This window comes from Ciona intestinalis, unplaced genomic scaffold, assembly GCF_000224145.3.
Source record: "Ciona intestinalis unplaced genomic scaffold, KH HT000070.2, whole genome shotgun sequence".
Taxonomy (NCBI): domain Eukaryota; kingdom Metazoa; phylum Chordata; class Ascidiacea; order Phlebobranchia; family Cionidae; genus Ciona; species Ciona intestinalis.
Window position 1 is genome coordinate 217,862 of NW_004190392.2, and position 10,257 is coordinate 228,118.

Consider the following 10,257-nt stretch of genomic DNA (forward strand, 5'->3'; position numbering starts at 1 on the left):
AATTGGCGGCACAGAACATTGAAACCACAACTGTGAGTACTTCTCATTTATACTTGTTTTTTTTTTTATAATGTAACCAAAAGTGGAATTTTAGGACTAGAGAATAAATGTGACTTATTTATCTTTATGTGGTGGGACAATCGCAGTTGTTATAATATGGATGTGCTCACCGCTTTGCCACAACGTCCGAACTTTTTTTATTGCAATCTGGGTTTAAAATGATAATTTTTTTTTTATTTTGGATGAATAAATGAATTTTTATTGGAGTGATATTTAATGAATTTCTTTCGTCTCTACGGTCGTGATAATGAAGACTTTATTCATAATTTCTTTAATTAAATTAAACTTAAATATCACTCTAATAAAGCTACAGTATAACATGGTTAAATTATTTACAATTAATTTTATTACAGCAATTTCAGGTTAATGACTATTCTTCTTGCCTAGCCCGGTCATGCTTGTAACAAAATGGTACTCCTGAAACACTATCATCAAAGCAGCAATCTGATTAAAGTAAGAATAGTACATTTAGTAGTTTTTAGCATGTTTTTATTGACTGTTGTTTTGTTAAAAAAGTAGGAAATTTTGGAATTTTTAAAAAACGTTTGCTCAAGTAGTTTTTAACTCTTAAACGTGTTTTTAACAACTTTCGTTTTGTTGTCATTTTAATTAACAATTTTATCTTTGCTACTGTTTTCAAAGAGATAAACAATATTTATGTTATGTAAAAAAAATTAGTAGCAAAGCAACAGATGTTAAAAACAGGTTAAACTACTAAGTAAAAGAGGAAAGCGAAACCATTAACTTTTTTTAGCAGCCTAAAAATATTTTTTATTAATTAATTTTAATATTTTACCCCAGTTTCTTTCACACATTGCTCTTGAGATGCCTGCCCAACCGCAGTTGACTCTTTGGTGCGGGTACCCACGGTCACAACGAACTAAAAGGAAACAGAATTTATTACCTGGCACTATTGCACAGTGGTTAGCGCACCTGCCTCAAGCTAAGAGGTTACAGGTTCGAAGCTTGGCGTTGCTACCATTGTGGGTGTGTGTTCTTGACCAAGACGCTTAACTGCAATTTGTCTAACCCAGTGGTCCCTTATGGGTTGTCTAAATGTACAGGCATTCACTACTAAAATAATTAGCTACAAAGTCACATATGTGGTAACTTGTTAGCGGTCACGAGGTGTATGAAACAGAATACCCGTGTTATAAAGACTGTCATTGCCCCGTCATGCAAGGATAAATAAGAAAGAAGCATTCATTTAGTATTTAAATATATCATTAGGTTTCTATATAATCTCACCTTTATTATGAAAACACCATATTACTCCTGGTACAGATTCATCAAAACAACAATCTGAAAATACAAGAAAGCAAAGCTCTAATGAGTAAGCACATATTTAAATAATTAGCGCATTGGAATTAAGAGTAAATAAATATTTTCTTGGTGTAGTATGCTTGTAGTTATTAAAAATTATAATATTAGTTGTTTTTTGAGCAGTTTTAAATTACTTTTCACCTGTATGAATAAGGTATTTTATTATAATTGCTAACAAAATAACCTATTTCACAAACTTAATAAGTGTGTATTGGGTCATATAACTACAGTGGACCTATCTTTTAGAAAACCATTATGCCCTTTTAAGCTATATGCTCAAGTTATTACTTTCAATTGATGCATTATGACCAATTTACCTGTTACTATGTTTTCAGATTTTTACATTGGCATTATAATCTATTCCAGAGCAAACACGCATGCCCTGCATACCCATGTTAGGCGCCTGCTTTGGGCCGTCATTGTAAAAGTTTGAGAATAACTAACCTTGATGATGTTCACACTCCCTCTTGCTAATACCACCCCACCCACAATTCTTTCTCTGCTGAGGATTGCCATTATCACAGTCTCTAGCTGCTGTTTCTGTTTAATGGTTAAATGTTAAGACCGATTCCGTAGCAAGGTTGGTTAGCGCGCATGCCTCTAACCAAGATGTTATGGGTTCAAGGCTTGTCGGCATATGTGTTCTTGGACAAGACAGTTGCTAAAGCCATAGGAGGATAAATAATTTTATTCATTCAGGTCTACCTATATATATATATATATATATATATAGTAGGGGGGGAAGATGGGACACCTTTAGCACACAATATCCAGATATCTTAAACGTGTTTTGAACAATTAATAACGGTTTATGGGAGTCATGAGGATTTAGTTTTATAATTCTTTAAATGTTCTTTGTTTACTACTAAATGGGACGAGAAAATAGAGTTAAAAAGTGTCCTATCTTCCCCCATCCTACTGTATATATACTTTGTAATTTGTAATACTTTACATTTTGTTTATCAAATCATACCTGCAATACATAGCATGCCAAGGAAAACCACCAGAAGAACAAATTTTGACATTTCTTTAACTTTATAACGCTTACTTGAAAAATACCTGTCAGAGAATTATTACTTGTATGCTGTTACTCTAATGCACTGCAAACATTTATATTTCAGCAGCCAAAGCTTTCGAATGTGTTTACCAAATTAAGGTTTAATTAGTTCAGAAATGATTAACCTGTTTTTTGTGCAACGTGGTGGCTATTTAACATGTCGTGATAGAAGGCCGTGATGGTCATTATCTATAATTATATTTTGCTCACGAACGTTTTCGTTCTGACCTAATGCGCAGTAGCGTTAGCGCCCGATCCAAATTCAACGGTCGCAACAAATATAGTACTGCGGGGAAAGATGGGACACATTTAGCACATCAGCACATCCAAATATTCGGATCCTGTTTTAAACAACTAACAACGGTCTGTGGAGTTGTGAAAATACGGTTTTATCCTTCTTTGAATATTCTTTGTTTACTACCAAATGGAGCAGGAAAATAGATTGTAAACGTGTCCCATCTTCCCCCACCCCACCCACGACAATGTTTACGCAGCAACCGCGGTAGGTATAACACATTTGTTCTGTTTCCTACATTTCGTGCACGCTCACAAGTTACCACAAATACAATTTTTTGGGTGTTTATTTTGGGAAGAACTTGCAGAATATAGATGTAGCTCCGCTGGCACGTAATAATTTGGAACACGATATGATAATTGAACATTTTTTGGCAACACAGTTTATCCAGAAAAAGGGGGAATTCCCTTGAAAACATGTTGCGTTCTAAAACAATGTGTTTCTGGCATAATAGCGACATTTTATAAATTTTCACACATTCAATTGCTATTTTAGCTGTTTGTGTGTATATAGTATTAAGGTTTCGTTTTACTGAAAGTTTTTGAAAAGCTATCTGGTATATATATAAAATTAATTACGGTGCTAGTGAAAAATCCTTTCTTTCTCTACGATCTACGTTATCAGCTAACCCTAACTTCTATAACTCATAAAAACCCTAAACCCTAACCCTAACCCCAAACTACCAATCTCTAACACTTTCCACTAGCCTAATCTGTAACGTACCGTAGGATTTTTCACTAGTGGTATATATACTTATTGTATAATATATATATATCAAACGTTTTATTTTAGACGTTTTAATTTTAGAGCAACGAATAGTGATCATTTGTAAGGTTTTACTTAAAAAAAGTGGAGCATGAGCATTTATAAGGTTGGGGACAAAGCCAAGCTTTTATGCGAGTTTTCAGAAGTAACTAAAAACGGGAAATTTATTTGCAAAATATGCGATAGAATTGTTATGTTACGAAGCAATTTGGTTGTGCATATGAGAATACATACTGGCGAAAGACCATACAAATGTGACATATGTCAAAAGACATTTAACCACTGTGGAAATTTGCGAAAACATGAGAGAAGCCATACAGGTGAAAGGCCATATATATGTAATGTATGTGACAAAGCATTTCTGCACTCTGGACACTTAAAACGACATCAGAGAATTCATACAGGAGAAAGATTTGAATGCGAGATTTGCAAAAAGACTTTTACTCAGAGGGATAATTTAAACAGGCACCATAAACTGTGTATTAATAAAAAGCATAATAGATAATGTATAACTGATTCATAGGTGTAGTGATATGGGTCCTTTAAAACAGAGGTTATATATGTTTAGGAATCTTGTTTTAATCCTTAAAACAACTTTTACACTGTTGGTATCTATAAAAACAAGCAGAGCTAAAGTATACACCACAAACAAGCAGAGCTAAAGTATTCACCACATTAATCAATGAAGTTTCCTATGTTTAATGGCTACGACTAAGAGTGTCACTGCAATTTAGCAATGTTATGTAAGATTTCAGGCACAAAAAAAAACGTTATGCCTCTTGTCTTACTTATTTTTTTTGACTTTTCCTATTTGATTGAAATTCTTATTTGTGCTCCATGTGTTTTTTTGACATTTATCTTTTTTTATTATTATTATTTGTTTATTATTCCCATCATGAGGTGCCAATACTACTGTAGTAATCAGGCTTAATTCCCTGTTATTTTCTTCAAACCGGGCACAATTAATCCATTGCTCTACCTAAATATGCAAAACCTTACTGAGTTACTTCAATGCAAGTTTAGCACTGTTGTCATTTAAAAATGTGCTGCCAGTTACTATTACAACTTAAGTATATATATAGAACTGATAATTGTTACGCCTATGTTCGTACTGACCAATTCTCTTTTAAAGCTTTTTTTTATGATAAAATCACTAAAATGCTATGTATATACTGTGTTACATTGATTTAATACAATTTATTTTATCATCTTTATTTTTGGTAAGGTGGGGTAAGATGAGACATGCTCCCATTTTTGCTCATCCCATTCGGAAGTAAACAAAGAATATTTATATACACAATTATATAATAACTGTGTCCTCAGGACTCTAGAAGACTGGTGTTAATTGTGTAAAACATGATTAGAAAATACGGGAATTGGGTGCTAAAGATATACCGTCTTACCCCACAGTACTCTACTTATACATCTGTATTACATTGTGGAATTAATAAATTTCCTAAAATTAACTAATAACTTTATAAATTTAAGGTTTTTTTTCATTATGTTAAGTGTTGAAGATTTGAATAGTTACTATTTGGAAGAAATTCGAAAAAATGAAAATACTGATCAAGTAAAAAATGAAAATAAAGCTAAAACGAAAACATCCAATAAAGTGAATAAACCTGAAAAATATAATGATGAATATGCAGACAAAAATGACATAAAACAGATTGAAAAAGAACAAACAAAGAAAAGGGACGTTGAAGTTGTTGTGTTTAAAAAGAGGAAAACAACACAGCCAAAGACAATACAAAAAGCAGGACAAGTTCTAAGCGCGGCACCAGAGACAGATGGGCGGTTAAAATCCAGAAAATTGCTCAAAAAACTGCAGTTTGATGTTTCTTCTTTTGGATTAAAAGGATTCTCTAAAGAAGACAAGCGGAAACTGGAACAGAAGAGGGCAGTAGAGCTCGGTGCCAAACCAAAGAAACGCGAATATGTTAATTATAAAGTGAGTTGGCGTTTTTGAAAGGTTTAAATGTGACTCGTTTTATCTTCCAAGGCCCTGAAAACGACGGTTGTTATGTTATAACACAGGTGTTCTGTTTTATACACTTCGTTCCCGCTTACGAGTTACCACAATCACGTATGTAATTTTGTGGGTGATAGCTTTTATTTATATACATTTTTTTGTCTTTATTTATAGCTATAGCTGATGATTTAGACAATTCATTAGTGACCCAAGGACACATATATTAGTGACCCAAGGACACATATTGCCACAGTGGTAGCCTTGAATCCAAATCACGGTTGTATAACACGATCGTAATGTTTTTTAGGTTTTAATGGAAGAAAAGAAAAAACAGAAAATAGAAAAAGAAACAAAACTCACTGAAAGTGGTGAAACTGTAAAACGCGGCAAGAAAAAAGAAAAGAAATCGAATAACGCAATATTTTGGCAAGAATCCAACAAAGTACAGACTTTCGGACAAGTTGGGAAATATACTGGTGGTGTTTTGAAACTTTCAAAAAGAGATATTAAATCAATGAAGACAAAATAACAAGTGTAGGCTTTAGTTTTCATATGATTGAGATTCATGTGATGGGAATTATGTGAATTTATAATGTTGACGTGACAGAATTAAAGAAGTTAATGTGAAATATTTTGTAAGAACGAGAGTACTTGATCAGTCACTCAAAGATAAACATGTTACATTAAAAAAAACAAACATGCATTTGATTTTTTTCGAGCGGATTTGTAATTTTTTATTGCTGCGAATATGTTTGGTCACTGATTTCTTATCAAAAAAATATACCCACCAATACAATGCTACACTTCAAATAATAAAATAAATATATAGAATGCATTTTATCCTACAATCATGCATTCAAACACTTTTTGCTGTCAACATCGCTGTGTTTAAATTAAAATATATAAAAAGAGTATTCCGCTATCATACGAATGCTTTGCGGTTATCCTTATCCAAATAATTTGGTTTGCTATGAAAATGCATTTGTTTAGGGCTTTAGGCAGTTAAATTTGCAATACATCAAATATGCAATCTTTTGTTTTAAGAAATCTCCATATTTATGCAAATTTAATTTGTTTGAGGTTTAGGTGCATATTTAATTTAAAACTTGTGTGGCGTTATTTTAACAGTTAAATTTAAAAGTAATTCATATATTTTAACTTTGGCGTTTTATACTCCAAAATTATTATCACAAAATCATAAATTCCGAAATATACCCGGCAGCACTGCTGAATATTACGCAAACAACCGGTATTTTCTGTAGTATTATGACGTAAAGGAGTTTCCCTGTAAAATCACATGATAGTAAATTAGAACGTAGCCGTGTAAGTTACGTTTACTGGCCTTGTTTTTAGAAAACTTTAGAAAGAAGATGGCGGAGAATCCATGTAAGTATGAACTGAATGAGTTAATTTTTAAATTGTGCAATATATAGTATTAGAAGACAGAATAAATGGTCAAAGCGCGGTATTAAACCTATTTACCTATACGATGGGCTGTGTTGTATATTTGCTTGGTTAAATTGTATGCTATATTGTGACATGCACAGTATAATTCATTTAACGAAGTTTATTAGTTCTTTAATGGCCAATTGGGAAATTATGAATGTATCCTTGCATATATTAAATAACCATAAAAAAGTTACATTCATTCAATACGATTTTTAATTTTATTTAAAGAACCAATTTTGTTCACAGCATATGGAGGTCCACCCCAACCTTACCCCCCTGGCCAACAGGGGTACCTGCCCCCACAAGGGGGTTACCCACCCCCACAACAAGGGGGTTACCCGCCTCCACAAGGGGGTTACCCACCACCTCAGCAAGGGGGTTACCCTCCACCTCAAGGGGGCTACCCCCCGCCCCAACAAGGGGGTTACCCACCCCCCCAACAAGGGGGTTATGGAGCCCCACCTGGAGGACCCCCACCCCAACAGTGGATGGCTGCACCCCAAGCTGCGGCGGGATGCCCCCCGGGGCTTGAGTATCTTACCCAGGTAAATAACCCTGTATTAAGTTTTAAATTACCAGGTCACAAATGAAAAATTGCGAATCGATAATGCAATTCTTTTGGGTTATTCTAAAATATCCTGCACATTTTTAGATTTTTATAAAAACACATTTGAATACCAATTTTTACCATCAACATCAAAAAATGCTTAAATTGTTTACTGTCTGTCTCTAATAAAACTGTCGGGTATGGAATATATATATATATATATATATATATACACTTTTAAATGTTATTTAAGAAGCTATCCAAATTTATTTGTAACATATTTAGCAAATATTGAGTGTGTATAAGACTAGCTTGTGGCCCCAAAAAGTCATGACAAAAATAAATAAAATATACTTTTGCACCTTTTTATTATAGCAGTATAGGAAATTATGTTTATCATTTAAATATTAACTTAACTTTATAGGTTGACCAGCTTTTGGTTCACCAAAAAGTAGAACTCCTCGAAGGTAAGAAATGTCTTATATCAGATGAACAAATTTAATTAGCTTTTTCAAATGAGGTACTGACAACAGTACAATAGTGCTTCGGGCACTTATACCACTTCATAAGTGCTTAGTAGTGTTTTTTTGAGGTCAACAAAGTCACTGAGCTTTTTCTATAATAATAATAACTTTTATTTGTCTCTGCAATTATGGTTACAAAGATTAAGAAATGTTTAAAACGAAAAAATAGGATATATTGTGACAAACTGACAAAAAGCAGTTGTTAAAACATGTTACATTGAATTGGAAAAAAAGGGATGGGGCAATTTTACAAATATATATATAAATGTTTTTATTTTTTTAATATATATTTTTTTTAAATGCGGTGTCAGAACACGACTCCTGAAAGCTAAAACCTCCTGGCTACGCCACTAACCTTATACAAGTGTCCAATAATCAGTTTTAATTTTACAAATTCACAGCGTTTACTGGTTTTGAGACAAACAACAAATACGAGGTGAAAAACACTCTTGGACAAAAAGTTTATTTTGCTGTTGAAGATAATGATTGCTGTACAAGGTAACTGGTTTATTAATTCATTTATTAGTTTATTTTATTTCTTTATGACGAACACTCTGTTTTGTCAAAGTCATATTAAAAGTAACTTGCTTTATCCTCATATGGCGGACAACAGTGGCTGTTGTGTTTTATACGCCTTTTGCCCACTTACGTTGCTACGTAGGTAACTTTGTAAGTGCATTTTATGAAACAGAAAACCTGTTTTGTAACTACTGTCATTTTCCAACCACATGAACATAAAATAAGTTACATTCATGTAACTGTAAACATGTTTCTTTTACAGACAATGCTGTGGTCCATGCAGAAGTTTTGATATGAAAATAATGGATAACTCACAGAGGGAAATTGTCCATTTGGAACGTCCACTTAGATGTGCTTCTTGCTGGACCCCATGTTGCCAGCAACAGGTAAGGAACTAAATGAATCGATAAATGTATCTTAATTTATCCTAGCAGAGCTAGAAAACGAAAGTCGTTATAACACAGGTGTTCTGTTTTATACACCTTTTCATACACCCAGCTTATAAGTTAGTGTATGTAACTTTTTGGGTGTATGTAACTTGCTAATGCTTAAGCTGGCATAAGGTGTGTAAAACAGAACTTGTGTTATAATGACTGTCCTTTCCCACCACGCAAGGATAAAGCAAGTTACATTCATTTAATTACTTTTAGTGGTGTTTGAATAAAAGTTTTTCAGTAAGCAGGGAAATTTCTACTTAATTTTTGTAAGAATAAATTTTATGTAGAATACATAGGAGAATACAGCTTAGTTTTGCATGGGTGTACTACATGCACCAACTAATTAGGCGGCATCTGTGTAATACAACAGAGAGCGTTATTTCCTGTTTATGTATCATGTTACATTAGTCCTTGCATTGGAACAGTCAGCGGAAGTTTTAATTATTTCTCATTTTACAACAATGATTTTTTGTTAGCTAATTTTATTTATAATATTGAAATTTTTTTTGTTAAAATTATATTTCCTAAAAAGGTTTAAGTCTATGAAAGTAGTCACTTCGTGAGAAAACGGTTTAATAATTCCTTGAATGTTCTCTGTTTACTACCAAATGGGACGAGAAAAAATAGAATTAAAATGTGTCCTTCCTCCACCCTACTATATATTAATAGCTAAAATCATCTCTTTACAGATGACAGTCTCTTCACCACCTGGAACAGTTATTGGGCACGTGGAGCAAACTTGGGATTTATTTTTACCAAAGTTTAACATTCTTAATGAAAATCATGAAGTGGTATTAAAAATAGAAGGCCCGTGTTTTACATGTAATGGTTGTGGAGATGTAGAATTCAAGGTATTTTTATGTTCTTTATTACTTATGTAGTTATTACCTTGTCTGCCTCTAACGTGGAGGTTATGGGTTCAATGTTAATATGTTTTTAACTGTAAGCGGTTTTAACAACGGTTCTTTTGTCACTATATCTGTCTTTTGGTTATAACATTTTTCAATCTATGCTACCGAAATTGAACAGAAAAAAAATTCGCTACCAAAAAAAAGTGAAGTTGTTTTTTATTATAACCAATTTTGCAATAGAATAAAAGCAATTTCCAAGTAGAATAGAACCCAACTTTTTTTAAACGTTAAAATTTCGACAAAAAAAGTAAAAAATTGACACATCTTAAAAAACAATTTCCTATTCAGGTTATGACAAAGGATGACGTATCTGTTGGTAAAATATCAAAGCAATGGACTGGGTTGATCAAAGAAGCATTTACTGATGCCGATAACTTTGGTGTCCAATTTCCAATGGA

General features: G+C 33.0%; 3 protein-coding genes across 3 annotated transcripts in view; 2 read left to right on the plus strand and 1 right to left on the minus strand.

Annotated features, from left to right (window-relative positions):
* Nucleotides 1-297: 297 nt before the first annotated feature.
* LOC101243096 (trefoil factor 2-like) lies at nucleotides 298-2,673 on the minus strand. Its single transcript, XM_004227025.4, has 5 exons — nucleotides 2,357-2,673; nucleotides 1,828-1,923; nucleotides 1,309-1,362; nucleotides 857-940; nucleotides 298-504 (listed from the first exon to the last, which is right to left on the minus strand). Exons 1-5 carry the CDS (start codon nucleotides 2,406-2,408, stop codon nucleotides 431-433), a joined length of 360 nt encoding a protein of 119 aa, XP_004227073.1. The 5' UTR covers nucleotides 2,409-2,673; the 3' UTR covers nucleotides 298-430.
* Nucleotides 2,674-4,332: 1,659 nt separating this feature from the next.
* LOC113474994 (uncharacterized protein C1orf131-like) lies at nucleotides 4,333-6,394 on the plus strand. Its single transcript, XM_026838290.1, has 2 exons — nucleotides 4,333-5,451; nucleotides 5,780-6,394. Exons 1-2 carry the CDS (start codon nucleotides 5,002-5,004, stop codon nucleotides 5,999-6,001), a joined length of 672 nt encoding a protein of 223 aa, XP_026694091.1. The 5' UTR covers nucleotides 4,333-5,001; the 3' UTR covers nucleotides 6,002-6,394.
* Nucleotides 6,395-6,674: 280 nt separating this feature from the next.
* LOC100184103 (phospholipid scramblase 1) overlaps nucleotides 6,675-10,257 on the plus strand; it is a gene marked incomplete in the record, with an annotated part of 5,062 nt that continues 1,479 nt past the window's right edge. The window contains 7 exon segments of the mRNA XM_026838289.1: nucleotides 6,675-6,858; nucleotides 7,168-7,466; nucleotides 7,893-7,935; nucleotides 8,394-8,490; nucleotides 8,774-8,897; nucleotides 9,638-9,799; nucleotides 10,148-10,257. Of these exon segments, the coding sequence (XP_026694090.1) occupies nucleotides 6,843-6,858; nucleotides 7,168-7,466; nucleotides 7,893-7,935; nucleotides 8,394-8,490; nucleotides 8,774-8,897; nucleotides 9,638-9,799; nucleotides 10,148-10,257 (851 nt within the window).

Bases quoted from the DNA above. Each gene is read 5' to 3' on its own strand.
- LOC113474994 (XM_026838290.1), top strand. From the start codon at position 5,002: ATGTTAAGTGTTGAAGATTTGAATAGTTACTATTTGGAAGAAATTCGA. The intron at 5,452-5,779 runs GTGAGTTGGCGT...AATGTTTTTTAG, and splicing joins GCGAATATGTTAATTATAAA to GTTTTAATGGAAGAAAAGAA.
- LOC101243096 (XM_004227025.4), bottom strand. From the start codon at position 2,408: ATGTCAAAATTTGTTCTTCTGGTGGTTTTCCTTGGCATGCTATGTATT. The intron at 941-1,308 runs GTGAGATTATAT...GTTTCCTTTTAG, and splicing joins ATGGTGTTTTCATAATAAAG to TTCGTTGTGACCGTGGGTAC. The intron at 505-856 runs GTAAAATATTAA...TACTTTAATCAG, and splicing joins AATGTGTGAAAGAAACTGGG to ATTGCTGCTTTGATGATAGT.